Source organism: Balaenoptera ricei, chromosome 5 (genome assembly GCF_028023285.1).
Source record: "Balaenoptera ricei isolate mBalRic1 chromosome 5, mBalRic1.hap2, whole genome shotgun sequence".
Lineage (NCBI taxonomy): Eukaryota > Metazoa > Chordata > Mammalia > Artiodactyla > Balaenopteridae > Balaenoptera > Balaenoptera ricei.
In genome coordinates this window covers 106,572,941-106,592,018 of record NC_082643.1, presented here as the reverse complement: position 1 = coordinate 106,592,018, position 19,078 = coordinate 106,572,941, and the positions used below count along the sequence as shown (strand labels likewise).

The 19,078-nt window shown below is 45.1% G+C and overlaps 1 protein-coding gene across 3 annotated transcripts in view; it reads left to right on the top strand.

Moving 5' to 3' along the window:
* Positions 1 to 19,078, top strand: part of EVC2 (EvC ciliary complex subunit 2) — a 144,782-nt gene that overhangs the window by 19,253 nt on the left and 106,451 nt on the right. For all 3 annotated transcript variants that reach the window (XM_059923345.1, XM_059923346.1, XM_059923347.1), the window contains exons 6-7: positions 1,392 to 1,501; positions 6,196 to 6,249. In XM_059923345.1, coding sequence (XP_059779328.1) covers positions 1,392 to 1,501; positions 6,196 to 6,249 — 164 coding nt within the window. The remainder of the gene's footprint in view (positions 1 to 1,391; positions 1,502 to 6,195; positions 6,250 to 19,078) is intronic.

The window sequence follows — 19,078 nt, the reverse complement described above, 5'->3', positions numbered from 1 at the left end:
AGATGTCCAAAAAGGCCAATTAGTCCCCAGAAAGTAGATCAGTGGTTGCCTAGGGCTGGGGGTGGCTATGGAGAGCAACTGCCATTGGGCACCAGGCTACTTTTTAGGGTGATAGGGATGTTCTGAAATCAGACTGTGGTGATGGCTGTACAACTCTGTAAGTATACAAAATTCTCTGAATCTCACGCTTAGAACAGGTGAATTGGGTGATGCATAAATTTTATCTCAAAGCTGTTTTTTTAAAAAAAAGGAGTATCACAGTCTCATTTCCACATCCACCCTAATTCAGACAACCAGCCGCCAGTCTCAGCCTCTGGACAGACACGGCCATGTCCCCAAAGCAGCACTCAGCGTCCTCCCCAGGCCATGGCTGAGGCTTAGAGCATCCGTCAGAAAGAGCAAGGACAGAGATGTTGCTTTAGTTCACACGTGCCTTCGGTTTCTGCCAGGTGTCTGGAGCCCACCTGAGAACGTCAGCTCAGTGGGAGAACTCCGCCTTTTGTAGTTAAAGTGGGCACAGTCCATTTCCAACATCAGACGGAAGGGTCCCCAGGGCACGCCGGCTCTACCTCCAGAAGGTGGGGCTGAGACATCCCTGCCTCCTGCAAAACTGGAAACCTGCAGTGGTGGCCACCCTGTCACCTGCTTTCGTTTGGGGTCCCTCTTTTTCCACCCATGCCTCCGGAGTCTGCTTGTTCACCTGGGGGTGTGACTGAGTGTGGCCCCTCCCGATAGCAGAGCCGTCTTCTTCTAACCAGTCCTGGCTTCTGACTAAGGGGAGCTTTGAGTCAGAAACCCCATCTCCTAGGAAGCGTCTCTGTTTGTGTAATTAAGCCATCGAAGGCCAGCCAGAGACCATGAGGTTGGAGGAGACCCTACGTGAGCCTGAGGGACCTTCTCCACTGCCCCCTCCTGGGCCCGGTCTGGCACTGCTTCCCTGTGCTGCGTGCTGGGCTTTCAGAACCAGCTGGAGGTGTCAAAGCGGCAGCTAGTGTCGCCCAAAAGTCCTATAAAAACTCTGTCCCATCATTGTGTGGATGGGATCATTGGGAACAAATAGGTCCCCACCTGGATTCAGAACAAAACAAAAAGGTTTTGTTTTGTTTTGTTATGACACCCTGAATTAGGAGGACTGGCCCGCCCAGCCCCAGGATGGGATGGAGCCCAGGTAAAGCTCCTTGTAAGGGCGCTGACAGCGCTTCCAAGTGAAAAAAGTGGGGTTCCAAGAGCACACCTGCCCCGTTTCTTCTCCCTGATAACAAGTATGTGAGATCGAAGGGGCTCTTGCTGCCGCTGTCAGCTGTGATGCCAGCCGCCTGTGGATGCTTGGCTGTGTCTGGGGTGTGGCAGGGGCCCCGTTCTTGACCCACATGTGCCTTCTCTCTGAGCAGTTGGAGACTCCTTCTCCGTCAGCTACACAGCCTCGCTTGAAGCCAGAGACGTTGGGAGTGGAGAGGTCCTGATGCTTCCTGCCCAGCTCTCCTTCCAGAGTTCATCACCGGTATTGTCTTTATTACTTTGATTTCTTTCTTGTCACTGTTGTTTTAGAAACCCTGGGCACAACATCTGTTAGTTCATTCTTTTCTTCGTTCCATCCTTCATTTGTTCAGTGACACCCAATTCTGGATAAATGCGCAGGCCCTGGAATCTCACACACTTTACCATGAATCAGGCTCCCTCGAAGCTCCTTGTGACCTTAATTATTTTAACCTCTGTGGACCTGATTATCAAGATATGTAAACGATAGATGTTAATTTCTCATCGCTGTGTCTTGGGCGTAGTAAACACTCAACCAAATATCTCCCATTTGTATTGGTTTGCTAGAGCTGCTGTGAAAAAGTACCACAGACCAGATGGCTCAAAAACAACAGAAATTTGTTTGTCCACAGTCCTGGAGGCTGGAAGTCCAGATCAAGGTGTGGGCAGGGTTTGTTCCTTTTGAGGCCTCTGCCCTTGGCTTGTAGATGGCTGTCTTCTCCCTGTGTCCTCACATGGTCATGCCTCTCTGCATGTCTGTGTCCTAGTGTCCTCTTCTTTTAAGGACACTTTTCAGGTGAGATTAGAGTTCACCTTGATGGTCTCATTTTACCTTAATCACGTCTGTAAAGGTTGTCTCCAAATACAGACACATTCTGACATACTGGGGATTAGGGCTTCAACATATGGATTTTGGGGGGGACGTGATTCAACCTGTAACCCCATTACTATTAGCACCTTCATTTTCCATTCACTTTTTTGTTAATCCACGTAGGCAGTGAATGTGGTTGGTTGCATGACCCGTGCTACATGCTGTGCACTCCTGGGAATACAGAGGAGGAGATCTGTGCTCCGCTCGAGGCCGGAGGTATTGGGAGTGGAGAGGTTCTGTTGCCTCCTGCCCAGCTCTCCTTCCAGAGTTCATCACCGGTATTGTCTTTGTTGTCAAGACAACATTGTCAAGATCTCCAGCCTCTAGATCAAGGAGCTCGTGCTCTAGTTACTCTGGTCATTTTATTCTGATTTCAGTCCCTGGAGAAAGTACCTTTTATAATAGACTTAGAAAATGAGGCTCCAAGGGTGACTGCCCCAGGTCACGTGGCAGAATCAATATCAGACCCCACAGCTGCCGGATCCTTCCATCCAAGGCTGAGGGGCCTGTGTGCAATGTTTCTGCTGCAATAAGAGAAATAGTCCTGGATAAAATTAAATAAAATGAAAGATTCCCAAAAGGTAAAGACCAGATATGAGAAAACTGTATAAAACTGTCAGAAAAGACAAATGTCTCAGAATACAATTAAATGCAAAGTCAAGAAGAGAGGACAAAGAAGGATACAAAAATGGAGATAAAAATGGCCCAGAAGAAATACCATCCGAATTTCAAAGGACAGGAAACCAAATATGTTAAAGTCAAAATTTAAGATAAGGCAACAGTCAGAAACCAACAGTGAGAAACTCAGAAACCCAGTGAAATTGGAAGCCTCCACCTCCTCGTGTAGGGAGGGGACGTTAGGCCAGGGCGGCTTCACCTCCCAGCAGAGCCTGGGCAGGCTGATGGGGCAGCAGGAGGCATGAGGTCCAGGGCCTCTCACTCCAGGGCGACCTCCTTGGCTGTCACCCCCGACGGGTCCTGTCCGTTGCTTTGCTTGGTGCCTGTCTGTGTCATATCAACCCCATCCCCCCAGTAAACCCCCATCCGCCACTAGAATGTCACTCCATGAGACCAGGGACCCCAATGGCCCTATTCCCAGGTGTGTTCTCAGTGCCAAAAATAGAGCCCCACCCACACTAGTTGCTCAGTAAATATTTGTTGAGTGAATGAATGAATAGATCAGTGAACTAATGGTTCTTGGGCAGGTGTGTTTTTTTTCTTTTTTAACTTCTCTGAGCCTCTAGTTTCTCATCAGTAAAAGGGAGATTGTTCTATAGTCTCCAGTCTCTTGTGGTGATAAAAGAGATGATTTTATATTTGCACGTGGCCTGCAGTTTCTTTCCGTCCCCTTCCAAGCCTTCAGGTGCTCTCTGGGCAGTTCTGTAAACAGAGCAGAGAGTCCCCCTGCCCACCTGGAGATTCCAGAGCTCCAGGCTTCACATGTGTTGTAGGTTCCCGCCTGTGTTAGACCGTCAACATCACCTTTCCTGGCCCTGCCTTAGAAAAGGCTCGTGGAAGGCCGGCGTTTGCTGAGTGGATAAGTGCTGATGATAGTGAGCGGCTCCTATGCCTCGTTCTCCAGTCGGTTCACCCATTTGGACTTCACAGTTTCTTTGGGTGACTCCTAGGCCTTCCTGCGTGATGGCAAGAAGGTCCAGTGTATTTGGGGCTGAACATGATCAAAGTTTGAGTGAGACTCACGACAACTCCCCAAGAGAACACTGGTCTACTCTGCTTGTCAGCCATAAAGAGGCTCACACTACAAATGGGAGAATAAAGGAGTTATTTAAAAATGCAGGTGCCCAACTTGAAATCCTTCAAGTTAGCATGGAGCTGGTGTCTGGTATTTCAGAGGTGGGAACGCTGTCCTCGCTGTGTTTTCAGAACAGTTCAGTGTCTCTGAGTTTCAGTTTTCCCACCTGAGAAATGAGAGGGGTAGGAAGACGCCCCACAATCTCTTCTAGTTCTGACATTTTCACATGGTATGAGAGCAGTGGAGAGGGTAATAAAAATAGTTACCACTTACTAATCCTCACAGCATGAAGTAGGTACTGTCAGAGATGCATTGTGTTTAGATCTGGAAACTACTTTCTCAAACACACACAGATGTGCACACATGCATGCACATGGATACACACACATGCACACACATGCACGTGGATATGCACACATACACACATGCACCTGGATGCACACATGCACGTGGATATGCACACATACACACATGCACATGGATACACACATGCACATATGTGCACGTGGATATGCACACATACACATGCACATGGATACACACGCACACACATGCACATGGATATGCACACGTGCACACACATGCACATGGATACACATGCATGTGGATATGCACACATACACACATGCACCTCAAATTCATACAAGGGTAGATAAGACAGGACCTAGATGAAGGGAGGTCAAAGAGGGGAAAATCTAGAACATTCATCTCTAATTCCTTACCATTTATTCTATAAACATCCTGCCCACCTTATAAAACCATCACTGGATCTCACGTGGTCCATGTTTTCTGACTTCAGGCTGTGATCTAAAACATGTTTCTCAAGTCTTGAAGTTTATGTAGGCGCGGGGCTGAGGATTCATGTTTTGCAAAGAGATGAAGTACACTTTCAGCCCCTCTCTGCTGAGACTTTGAGTGTCAGGAAATACAGGGAGGAGGGACCCAGAGGGAGTGAAGAGAGAGGAAACTGACCTTTGAACCCACTAGTGCAGGAGACCCTGAAACTCACAGGGCACCATGAATATTCCGAAGCACAGACAATTCAGGAACAGAAAGGGCCAAGTGATTGCTTCATAGGTGTCTCTTCTTTAGAGACTTGTTTGTTTATTTGTTTGTTTCTTAAAATTTCCATTTCCCTCCTGAAAAAGAAAGCTTGTGGCATTTCGACTTCCCTTGGAAGCCTCCATCAGCTTGTCCTGCTGGCCCGTGATGCATTTGGGATGCCCCAGTGCGCCCAGTGTGGCTGCTGTAACAACTGTAGGGCATGGATCAGGAAGTTTCCTACCTCAGGTGGACCATTGCTCAGGTCAGAGGAAAATGCCTCCAAGTGGCCGTGACAGGATTACGCAGGGGTTGCCTAGCTCACTGGACTTCGGGCTCCAAGTCTCCAGGCCAGGTTATCTACATTGATACAACCACCCATCACCACCCGCTACACCCAATAGCAGTAATACTTTCACAGCACTCCTCCCTATGTGCCAGGCACTCTTCTCATTAATCCTTACAGCAACCCTCCGAGTTGAATATAATTCCCATTGTACAGATGAGGAAACTGAGGCACAGAGAGGTCAATAACTTGTCCAAAACCAGAGTGCTGGAGAGTGATAGAGCCAGGCATGAACCGGGGTAGTCTGGTTCTCTCCAGACTACCCTGCACTGCCTTTCAGTTGCAAGATATTCTGACTGTACCCCCAGGAAGAAGTATGAGCTCATGTTGAGTCTCCTCAGATACCACATGGTTGGACAGATAGCAGTCATAACGCTCACCCTTCATTTTTCCATTTCCTATGTTTTCTAAGCAGAGGAGTATTAGAAGGTATTGGGAGGAGACACATCGGGAGTTGGGGTTTAGGGGTGTTGGGAGCATTGGAAAGAGGGCTGACAATCGGAGCAATGACATCGGAGCCTGTGATTCTCTCCCCCTTCCTGAAGGGGACAGACTAGACCCCGGAGGGTGAAAGTGGCTGCTCCAGGTCACAGGGCGGGTAAGCTTCAGGGTCATCCCTCATCCCAGCCCGACCTGACCGTAACCCCAAGTGTTTCACCACCAGGGCACACTGCCTGGGTTTCCCTGGCAATTAGGGAAACTGGTGTTTGGATTTCACACACACCTCTAGGAGAGAAGGAGGCATCACAGTTTCATAGACCTTTCCCCCAAAGGGACTTTAAGACCCCTACAAGCCTCCACCCCCGAAGTCAAGGGCCCGGTGTTGCTCCAGGCACGGTGGGTCGGTGGGTCGGAAACACGAAATGTTACCCCGTGTCTCAGATGCCAAAACCTATTTACTGAAGTGCTTTTTTTTTTTTTTTCTAGAACAGAGCCCAGCTAAAAGCCCTTTTCACCATAACAACAGAAGAAAAGATAACGGTAGGAGAAAATCTTTGACCTGGACACCCGCTCTATGCCCCCAGTGTGTCTTTTTATGCCTTTGGTGTGTGGTCTCTTGCTGTCCTCAGAGCCAAAGGTAGGGGCCTGCCGCTGGCCTTAGCCTCCCAGACACGAGCCAAGGCTGGGGGCTCTGTGCAGTCTGGGGTCCCCCAGTGTGGCCTGAGGCTGTCCGGCTAGTTTCCTGGATGACCCTTTCATCTGGGCAAGACGGGTCGGTCACTGCCTGGGCAGGCTGGGGCTCCACCCACCCATCAGCCGGCTGGTACCCGCCCTGCAGTGTTCACCCCACGGCTAGTGGGTGGTCATGTTTTGTCTTCCCAGAGCTGCCCAGGGCCCTGCAGGCCTGCTTCTGCTGTTCACCATTAACATTCCTCCATTTTTGTTCATCATTCAGTCACCCACAGCTCATGCATTCACTCATTCACATGTTCATCAAGTATTTATTCACCATATAACCACGCTCCACATTTCTTAAGCACCTACTAGGCACCAGGCATCCTAAGCAGTCTTCATTTGCTGAATTGTGACATCTTCACCATAAGGTGAGGGGATAGATTGTATTTTAAATCACCTCCATTTCATAGATGGAGAAACTGAGGCACACTTAGTTCAAGTCATTTGCCCAAGGTCACATGGCTAGTGTGTCAGGGTTCCTAAGACCACTCCTAGGTGCAGTGATTCCCTAGGAGGGCTCACAGGACCGCACACATAGTCGTACTCAGGCTGATTTCTGACAGAGAAAGGACGCAAAGCAGAATCAGCAAAGGGAACAGGGACTCAAGGCGAGGTCTGGAGGACGCCAGGTGCAGGCTTCCAGGGTCCTCTCCCGGTGGAGACACGTAGGACACGCTTAATTCCTCTGCCATCAAGTTGTGACAGCACATATGAAGTGCTGTCCACCAGGGAAGCTCATTAGAGACCCAGTGCCAGGGTTTGTACTGGGAGCTGGGCACGGGGCACCCTCTGCCTGGTACCTCCCAGGAGGACAGCATGTGTTCAGTGTACACCACATCCTTTGCCCAACAGTTTAGGCCCTGTGAGCCCCTCTTATCAGGAGATGGTGGGAACCCTCTGAAACCTGAGTTCCCAGACACCAGCCAAGGCCCAGCACCTTGAGCAGGCCTCCCAGAGGATGGAAGTCTCAGGCCAGCTGTGTGAATGCCATTCTGCACAGGTAGTGTTAGAACAAGATATGAACCCAGGCCCTTTGGCTCCAGAGCCCTGCTGCTGGGCAGTGGGCCACACTGCCTCCTAGTGAGCCGAATGCCTGCACAGATGAGGCCGGCACAAAACCCGAGTCAGGCACACAGGTGCAGACAGTTCTCCTGGCTGGTCTGTGAGCTCCTGCCAGGCAGCACCGTGTCTGATTCCTTCTTGCATCCCGCACGGTGCCTTACATTGTGGGTGGCACTCAACAGGTAAATATCCCATGATTGAGCTGATTGTCATCAATGCTACGTGATTGCAGTAAAGGTCAGAGAACATTCATTTAATCAGTATTTATGAGCCCTTCCTCCGTGGCCCAGACCTTCTCACGTGGATGGAGACGAGCCGTACCCAGGTCTTCAGGGCTGTCTCCAGCTCATTGCCTTCAGGAGAAGCAGGAATAGGTGGCCCCCCTGGGCTGCAGACCCATGGGTGCAAGGCTTGGCAGTGGAGCAGTGGGTTGGATTTCAGCCCCACTGGCCCCTGGGCCAGGTGACCTCTGCCTGTGGACCATGTTCAAGGAGGTCATTATCGAGTGGGGAGATGAGACATATGCAGGTGATGGCCCTAGAGTGTTGTGGGAACAACGGGCTCTTGCACCAGAGGCCTGGACTTGCATCCCTGTTTTTCCACTGATTGTATGTGACCTTGGGCACATTACTTACCTCCCTGGACCTCAGTATCCTGGCTGTAAAATGAGAATAATAATAGTACCCGCTTCGTAGGGTGGTCATCAAAGTAAACGGATTGATGCAGGCAAAGCACTTGGCACAGTGCCTTGCATTCTGTAAGTGCTCAATAAACATCATCCATATTATTACACATGGAAATAACGCTGCTGTGCAAGTGGTCTGTGTTAATTGTGAAAAGAATGTTAGGTATCAGGGTCTCAAGCTTAAATTCCCACGAGGGCCATGCCGGTACTGTAAGTGTGTGAGTCAGGCCCACGCAAGATTCTAGGGCGCAGTGGAGTCTGAGGCAGCCTGGAGATTCCAATCGCCCATCACCCACCGTCCCTCCCCCACACTGAGACATTAAACAAGGGTAAAAAGCCAAACAAACCATGTACATCAGCTGTGACAACTTGTGAGGTTGTGACCCAACATACAGATCATAGGTGCTGGGGGTACTGACAAGGGAGAAAGGGTGGGCTGGGCGGGCTGGGTGGATGGCAGGCCTCTTGGAGGAGGTAAGAATTCACTTGGATCTTAAAGGAAGGAGTTAATTAAGGGTGGAGGAGAGGTTTCTAAAATATGTATCTGAAGATCTGACGTCAAGGTTAAGCCTGTTTGACTGTAGGTTGGACGTGAACCAAGGTTTACTGGGCTCGAGCACAGTGCCTGGCACCTTTTAGGTATACGTAAGGAGGAGGCTCGGCCCTTGCCAGCTGCAGCGTGTGTTCTAGCACGGTTGACTTGGGCACCTGCAAAGATAACGTCGTTATACTAGGAAAGTGTGACCGTGATGAATAGGAGGAGCTCAGCAGTGAGGTATAAGCTCCTCTGACATTTTTCTCAAGCAGTTAAAAGATACAAAGCAAAGACATTGAGTAACCCATTGTGTAAACTGGGAACTGCAACACTTGGAAGAGAGGCCATCACCTCCTTAATTTCTTATTAATTTCCTGAGGGTGAAACTGATATATGTCAACTAAGACCCCAAGAAGTCTTCTTACCCTTTCTGCCTCCTGGATGAATAGAGAGGAAAAGAATCACTCCACCCTGTGCCGGACATTGAGTGCAGGTGTTCTTTTTAAAAAAATTTTATTGAAGTATAGTTGATTTACAACGTTGTGTTAATTTCTGCTGTACAGCAGAGTGACTCAGTTATATATATACTTTTTCGTATTCTTTTCCATTGTAGTTTATCACAGGATATTGAGTATAGTTTCCAGTGCTATACAGTAGGACCTTGTTTATCCTATGGATTGTAGTTGAGTGGAGGTGTTCTGATTGAGCTGGACTTCACTCCAGCTTCTCATAGTGAAGCTGGGCACCCTGCCAGGCACCAGAAGAACAGGTCACCATATTTCACTGCAAGGATCTGAATCTAATCAAGAGAGGGACACTTAAACCAATTGTTATGTCACCCAAATTCATTTGGAGTATAATTCGAATAATAACAATAATAGTGGAATTTGGGGGAGGAATGTGATCAAATCAAAGTTTCACCTGGAAATATAAATTTACAAAGCTAGATGAGAAAATTTCGAAATGAAGAGTAACAAAGGAGGATTTGCCCTAGAAGATATAAAAAATTAGAAAGCTATATTAATGCTGTATTCAGGTCCTGCAAAAAAAGTCAGACCAGTGGAACAAAATAGAATACCTACACATATGTATACATGATAAAATGATATTTCAAATCAACGGGAAGAGAATGTCTCATTCATAAATTTGGGGGGCAACCGACTGGATCTTTTGGAAGAAAAATGAAGGTGAATTCAACAGATTTAAATCTAAATGGATAAAACAGTTTGTAAAAAGTAAATATTAGTTAATATGCTATGAAAAAAACCATGGGGGAAAACCATGGGTCTGAGTACACAAAATAGTTGAAAACTTTACATTTGAAAACAGTATTAAGAAAGGTAAGGGGTAAACTTGGGAAAATATTTGTAGCATACATTAAAAAGGATTAATGTCTTTATAATACATTATAAAGAGCTCCTATTCATTAATAAGATAAAGAATGCCGCAGTAGATAGCTATGTACGATATGAGAATTTCTCAAATACAAAGATTTACAATGTGTGCCCTTGATCACAGTGGAGGGAACGTGTAACTCCATTGGCAAAATCATGTGGCTTTGGGTGTAACTCAGAGGGCTGGAAGCATGCAGTCGCATATCATCACGTCTGCCTTCTCTGGGTCACTTCTTCTTTGGATGACTTACCAGCCTTCTGCCTGTTCAGTCCTGCTCCCCTCCAGCCCATCATCCTGAAACAACAGCCTGCTCACCTTCTATTCTGGAGGGGCTCCCCATTGCCTGCTGGATAAAGCCCAATTCCCTTAAGTTAGGATTCAGACTCCACCAGGAAAGATGACCTCTGCTATCTCCCTGTGCCGTGGGGTTCCTGTGTTTTCCACATCGCTCTGGTTTTACACATGCTGATCTTTTCCTTCCCGTCCTCTGGCAGCTCGTAAACATCCTGCAGGACCCTGACCAACTTTCTCCACCTCTGTGATTCCTTCACATCCCCCAAGCATGCTGGTGGCACCCCTTGGTGGGATCCAGTGGCATTGGGACATCTGATAAACCTTGTCACTCTGTGACATTGAGATTATTCCCCTGGTTGGCACTTAATACATTTTTGTTGACATCAGAATAGAATTTTTGCCCAGGGGGAGACTTTAAAGATTATCTAGTTTTACTTCCTCATTTAAGAGTTAAAAAAAAACTCAGGTCCTGAGAGGCTCTGGGAACTGACCAAGGTCCTGAAGCTTGATACAACATTGAGGAATGGAATCATGCTGTGCAGTTTGTTCTGTAGTCCAAGCCTTATTCACTGGATTGTAACTTACAGACCTCTATTAGTGAGTGTGATTGTCTCTGTTTGTGGTTACCTTCAAGCTCTTGCTCTTGCCAGAGTTATCAGAGTCTCTGCCCTCAGAGCTGCCCGTCAAGGGCTGTGGGACAAGGGTCAGCAAGTCACTGACTCCTCTGCTTCTTCAAGCAGTTGAAGGATTTCAACTAAATTACTCCTAAAATGTCTTTCAGATAAATCATTCTGTATGCTCTCCCCTTCAAACTTTTCCTGGTTTGGGGAGGGGGTGGGATTTAATATACGTCTATTGTGGACACTTTAAACAAACAACCCCTCCACACACACACACACACACACACACACACACACACACACACAGACACAAGGAGAAAGTTAGAAGAATAAGATAACATTTCTTCATATCCCCACCACCAGAGATAACCATTGCTAGCATGGTAGTTTCTTGCCTTCTGCAAGTCTATAAATATGTTTACTACATAATTGAAGTCAAATTGTATAAACAATTTTTCCTCTTGCTCTTGTAACTTGTTATTGGATTTTAAGCATTTAAAGCATTTCTTTTGAAAGTCTTTTTTTGTCTGGCATTGCTCTTCATAAATGCAGTGGTGGAACTCATCAAAGGAATCTGCTACCAGCTAATATGTGATTAAAGTGGTGGTAATAACGGATCCTTTTCCAGAGACAAGAAGGAAAGTTAGTGCGGGCTCTGGGGATAAGACAGCTGGGGTCACTGAGCCACCTCTTTTCCTTTATTCTTAGATAATGAAGTTTAAGGTAGATAGGCTCTTTGAAATTCTGTACTTACAATGATTATCAGTGGAATTTGTCTGCAAGATTTTTGCCCTCATTTTACAGATGGGGAAACTGCAGCTTAGGGAGGGAAAGGCTCAGGGTCCCACAGTGTGGTAGGGGAGGAGCTGAGAGTTGAACCCCCAACGAGGGCCCAAGTCCATGGTCTTTACGAGTATGTTCTGCTTCCCATAGCGTTGTTTCTGGTCCTCATCATTTCTCCATTGGCTGAGTCACCCAGGTTCACCCTCCTCCAGGCTGAAGTCACACAGCATATGGATTTCTCTTTCTAAAATACTGATATGACCATGTTACTTCCTGGCTTAAAACCCTGCAGGGAGCCCCCTAAGCCCGTAGGATGATGTCGCAAGTCCCTAACCTTCTCTTGAAGGCCCTCTGGGACCTGGGCTGTGTCTCTTGCATCTGCAACCTGCTCATGTTGTTCCCTCTGCCTGGATCACCCTCCTCCTGGCCTGGCTCATTGTCCTCTCCCCACGGGTCACCTCTTGGAAGGTCTTCTTTGTCCTTTGAGCTGGGTTTGGGGCTGCCCCTCTTCCCCCCTTGCCCTAGTCACACATGTCGCCCCAGCCTGTGTGCCTGGCCATTCCTCTATAGGATGCTGAGCTCCTCGGAGCAGGGCCTGGGTCTCTTTCCTCCTTGTCTTTCCTTGTCAAGAAAGGTTACCACCACATCTAAACATTGAGTCAAACCTGGCAGTAATTTTGAGCTTGAATTTTGCACCCATGAAGTGTGAATTCTGTATTTAAAACATTGTTCTAAAGATTGAAAAGGAATTACTTGGCCTCTGATGAAAGTTCAATAAAGATGTTGATAGTTAAGCGTAGTTTTGAAGGGAAGGCTTTTGGCCAGAGACTCAGGAATTCTAAAATTCTGCCCTGCTAGTCACTTACCCCAGAAGAGTGAGCTGTCTACACAGAGGGGGAATCAGAATGTTCACAGCGGCACAAGCCCCTGATGACTCAGTGCAGGGCTCCTGGTAAAAGGCCAGGCTGGAGCCTGAGCCCTGGAGAGGCAGCTGCGGTCTGAAGACTACTAGCCTAGACCGTGGGGTGTGAATCCTGGGTCTGTTACTTGTTAGCTCTGTGACCTTGGGCCATTTATTTAACTTATTTATACTTTGGCATTGTAATCTGTAAAATATGGATTAAAATAGTGCCCATTTTATACTATTGCCATGGGGAGTGAATGGATAAAGCATGTAAAGCACTTGGAACTATCCTTGGCACTCAGTATCTGCTCAATACATATTAGCTATAATGATGGTGATGATGGTGATAATGAGGGTATTGATGGTGATGATGGCGATGTTATGGTAAGGATGATGGTGATGATGATGGTGATGGTGGTGATGGTGATGTTGATGGTGATGATGATAATGATGATGATGGCGGTAATATGAGTGATTATGGGGATTTTCCTTCCCATAAAGCTAAATCTTGAGATTCCGTCTTCTTTGGCCATTTGTATGGAGGAGGGAAGTTGAAGAGTAAAGGTGTTGTGGACAGGTCAGGGGATCAGGACCTAGCTTAAGTTAGTAACAGAGATAAATGAAGAAGGTTGAAAAGAAGAAAGTGGGACTTGTGAGTGGGCTTGCCCCAAGGAGGTAGTCTTTACCTACGTTTGCTTATCACCTGGTGTTGGAAAGTAGGAATTGCAGGAGAGAAGGGGAGAAAGGTGGTGTGATCTGCAGAGCTGGCCTGGCTTTGTCCTCTTCCTAAATACAGGAGTTCATTCCTGCAGCCGTGTTGCTGAATTAAGCTCCTGCTCCTCACACTGCCTCGGCTCTTCAAATTCTCTTGGCCACGTGACTGGTCAAAAGACGGCAAGATCTCAAGGTGGAGATTCAGAGAAGGTGGAGGTGGGAAGAGGAGGAGTGAGGTGGCTTGTCTTGGCTGTTCTACTTCCTGAAGCAGGAAAGGAAGGAAGGGAGGGAGACTTTGAGAGAATGAGTTAGTTTTGTTCCTGCTTTTTTTAGTACATTGACGCTGCCTGCCTGTAATTCTGTCCCAATATCTGTTTCTGGTTCTCATCCATCAGATAAGTAACTTCTACCACGGTGTGGGAGGCTGAGACTAAAAATGTGTTTAGAAAACCACACAGCCCCCTGGACGGTAAGTAGTATAATGTACCGGGGAGAACACAGACTTTGGAATTAAGCAGAGCTAGCTCTGTCCCTCTTCAGCTATGGACTTTGATTAACTATCTGATCTCTTTGCGTCTCCATTTATCTATCAGTGGAATGGGGATAATACATCCCCTGCAGGATTGCTGAAGATTGAATGAGATAAAGCAATACCACACTTTTTCAGTTTCCTAGGGCTGCCACAACGAATTATGACAAAGCTTAGAACAACAGAAATTTATCCTCTCACCGTTCTGGAGGCTCGAAGACTGAGATCAAGGTGTTGGCAGGGTCATGCTCCCTTTGAAGACTCTAGGGAAGAATCCTTCCTTGCTTCTTCCCAGCTTCAGGTGGCTCCTGGAAATGCTTCCTTGGTTGTAGCTACATCACTCCAATCTCTGCCTCCATGGTCACGTAGTCTTTTCTCTGTGTGTGTCTGTCTCCAAATCTCCCTCTCCTTATAAGGATACAGTCACTGGATTTAGGACCCACCCTAATCCAGTATGACCTCATCTTAACTTGACTATGTCTGCAAAGACCTCATTTCCAAATGAGGTCACATTCATAGGTACTGAGGGTTAAGATTTCAGCATAGCTTTTTAGAGGACACAGTTCAACCCCCTACATGCACTTAGCCCAGGGAGTGGCATATTGTAGGTGATCAAATGTCATTCATTCCCTTTCCTCGCCATTCTTCTCCCTAAAGCTGTAAAATTAAAAGTGTTTGCCTCCTGTCAGTAGCAAACTTTGAAAACAAATCGCTGATCTATAGCCTTTTGTTCTCTTTAGACACAGATGTTTTGTCTCCTTTCCATCAATATTTTAATGTAACCTGTTTGCACTGCTTTTCATAGTTACCCAGCTTATTGATTTTCTTCTTATCTGATAGGTACACAAATCAGAGCTTAGAAGGCTATTTCCAGTGCAAATGGAGAACTTGCATTTCAATTTGGTGCTAATCAAAATGTAAGATTTAGAATCAGGATGTTTGAGTCTGAAAACAGAATTGGTTTCCTGACCACCTCTGATAACAGCTTCTATGGACAGAGGCTGATTCACCATAGGCGAGTCATACATGGCAACACACTTTGATTCAGGTTCCAGTAATTGTCTGGACCGAAGCTCCTGTTCCCGACCTAACTTGGCTTTGACTGTTTGGAAGGTCATGTTGGCCTTGTTGGTCTGTCAAAAAAATTTAACCTTAGCTACAGTGTGCATTGTGACCACAGTAATGAGGAATGGGTTAGTTGTCTTCCAGCTCCTATATAATGCGTTAAATGTTCCCATAACCTGCAGCCACTTTTTTACTGAAGTATAGTTGATTTACAATGTTGCATAAGTTTCAGGTGTACAGAAAAGTGATTCAGTTATACATATATATATTCTTTTTCATATTCTTTTCCCTTGTAAGTTATTTAAAAATATTGAGTATAGTTCCCTGTGCTATACAGCAGGATCTTGTTGGTTATTTTACATATAGTAGTGTATATATGTTATCCCAAACTCCTAATTTATCCCTCCCCCCCCCTTTCCCCTTTGGTAACCATGAGTTTGTTTTCTGTGTCTGTGGGTTTATTTCTATTTTGTATATAAGTTCATTTATATCATTTTTTTAGATTCCACATATAAGTGATATCTTATGATATTTGTCTTTCTGTCTGGTTTAATTCACTTTGTATGATCATCTCTAGGTCCATCCGTGTTGCTGCAAATGGCATTATTTCATTCTTTTTTATGGTTGACTAATATTCCATTGTATATATGTACCACATCTTCTTTATCCATTCATCTGTTGATGGACATTTAGGTTGCTTCCATGTCTTGACTATTATAAATAGTGCTGCAATGAACATTGGGGTCTGCAACCATTTTGAATTAAACTTGTCACAAGTTGGCTTCTCTGGAAGCAGATGCCAAGACAGAATTGGGGTATAACATGGTAACCAGTGTGCAGAAGAGTTGACATAGCTGGCCTGAGACTGCTATCCTTAGAAAGCCCTACTTACAAGGTTAGCTCTTGGCTGGCATCTGGGAACTTGGATTTCAGGACGATTCTCACCATTTACTGAACTATGGGTGACTCACCCACCTAAACTGTTTTTATAAAGAATATATTTTATGTTGAACACCTCATTTCCTTCTGGAGTCTGGGATTTTGGTACATGCCAGGCAGAGGATGCCTAAGTGACTAGTCCTGAATAAAAACCCTGGGTACCGAGTCTCAAATGAGCTTCACTGTTGGACAGTGTTTATGCTCATTGCTGGAGGAATTAAGCATGCCCTTTGTAGCTCCACCGGGAGAGGACCTTAGAAGCTTGCTCCTGGTTTCCCCGGACTTTGCCCCATATGCCTTTTCCTTTTGCTGAGTTTTCTTTGTATCCTTTCACTGTAATGATAGCTGTGAGGATGATTATATGCTGAGTCCTTTGTGATTATATATGAGTCTTTGTGAATCATCTAACCTGGGGGTGGTCGTGTGGTTCCCCCAACACAATCAGATCACCTGTGAAGGGGAGGAGGAGGAAGCAGGTTTGGGCAGAGAAAGAAGTCAAGTGTGATCCAGGCTGACAAAGCTTCACCTGGCAGAGAGCTGTGGGGCAAGTGTTGTCACCTGTCTGCGCATCCCTCATCAGGCTAAATGGCTGGCCATTATGCCTCTGCCTTGTTCTGTTACCAGATGTCGGCATGACCTAAGTGAGGTGGCTCTCTGCAGCTGATCTAGACCATGAAGTGGGAGGTCTACTGACCACACTGCCCGTAGCTGGACACCTAGTCCTTCCTTGAAGGGAGATCTGGGTGATTCATCTCCTTGTCTACCAAACTTACCTTTAGAACTCATTATTATCATTTTTTGTCTCCTGATTATACAAGTAATACATGCCCATTATAGAAAACACAGAAACATAAAGAGAAAATTCATGAAGTAATTACGCTCAACAAAATTCTGGAATATTTTCTTCATAGGTTCCATATGTATATGGGTGCATATATATTATTTTTATTTTAATGTAATTGGGATTTTTGTGTATATACAGCTTTGTGTCTTCTTTTAAAATGTTATACTAGGATATAGACATTTTTTATATTACTAAAAATTCAGCACACAAAAGTCAGTTGCTTTTATATACATACACAATGAACAATCCAAAAAGGAAATTAAGAAAACAATTTAATTTACAGTAGCATCAAAAAGAATAAAATACTTAGGAATAAGCTTAACCAAGAGGTGAAAGACTTGTACACTGAAAGCTACAAAACATTGCTGAGAGAAAATTAAAGAAAACCAGTAAGTGGAAAATTAAATTATCCCTTGTCCATAGACTGGAAGACTTCATATTGTTATGATCTACAGATGCAGTGCAATCTCTGTCAAAATTCCAATGGCATTTTTTTGTAGAAATAGAAATCCTAAAATTCATATGAAATCTCAAAGGAACCCAAATAGCCAGGACAATCTTGGAAAAGAACAAAGAAGTCTCACACTTCCTGATTTCAAAACTTATTACAGAGCTGCAATAATCAAAGCAGTGTGGTAATGTCATGAAGACAGACATACAGACCAATGAAAAGAATAGAGAGCCCAGGAAAAAAACCCCTCACATCTATAATAAAATGATTTTCAACAAGAGTGCCAAGACTATTCAATGGGGAAAGGATAGTCATTTCAATAAATGATGTTTGGGAAACTGGATATCCACCTGCAAAAAAATAAAGTTGGACCCCTACCTTATACCATGTATACCAAAAATTAACTCATAGAGCATCAAAGACTTAAATGTAAGACCTAAAACTATAAAGCTCTTAGAAGCAAACATGTGGGAAAGCTTCATAACATTGCATTTGGCAGTGATTTCTTGGATATGACCCAAGAGCACAGGTAACAAAAGAAAAAAACCAGATAAATTGGACTACATCAAAATTAACAACATCTGTGCACCAAAGGACACAATCAACAGAGTGAAGGGCAGCTCACAGAATGGGGGAAAATATTTGCAAATCATTTATCTGATAAAAGGTTAATATCTATACCACATAAAGAAATCCTACGTCTTAGTCTGGGCTGCTATAACAAAGTATCATAGACTGAATGGCTTATACAACCCACATTTATTTGTCACAGTCCTTTAGGCTGGGAAGTCCAAGGTCAAAGTAGATATGCCAGTAGATATGGTATCTGGTGAGAACCCATTTCCTGGTTTGTAGATGGCCATCTTCTCATTGAATCCCCCTTTGGCAGAGAGCAGAAAGAGCTCTGGTCCGTTTGTCTCTTTATAAGGACACCATTTACCTCCCAAAGGCCCCATCTCCTAATACCATCACAAAGGTGGTTAGAATTTCAACATATGAATTTTGGGAATACACACAAACATTCAGTCCCTAATGTCCTACAACTCAGTAACAATAAAAACCAAACAACCAGATTAAAAAATTGGCAAGGGACTTGAATAGACATTTCTCCAAAGAAGATATACAAATGGCCAGTGAACACATGAAAATATGCTCACCATCACTAGTCATTAGGGGAATGCAAATCACCTCACACCTGTTAATGTGTTTTTTTTATTAAAAAAACAGAAAATAACAAGTGTTGACAAGAATGTGGAAAAATTGGAACCCTTGTGCACTGTTGATGGGAATAAAAATGTGCAGCCTTTATGGAAGACAGTATGGTAATTCCTTAAAAAGTTAAAAATAGAATTATCATATGATCCAGCAATTCCACATCTGGGTATATCCCCAAAAGAATTGAAAGCAGGGTGTTGAAAAGATTGGTATACTCATGTTTATAGCAGCATTATTCACAAGAGCTAAAAGATGGAAACAACCCAAGTGTCTATCAATGGGTGAGTGGATAAACAGATGTGGTGTATTCATACAATGGAATATTAGCCTTAAAAAGAAAGGAAATTCTGACATATGCTACAACCTAGATGAAGCTTGAGGGTATTATGCTAAGTGAAATAAGCCACTCATAAAAAGACAAATACTGTATGATTCTACTAATATGAAGCCCCTAGAGTAATCATATTCATAGAGACAGAAAGTAGAATGGTGGTCACCAGGGGCTGGGGAAGGAGGGAATGGGGAGTTGTTTAATGGGTACAGTGTTTCAGTTTTGCAAAATGAAAAAGTTCTGGAGATGGATGGTGGAGATGGTTGTA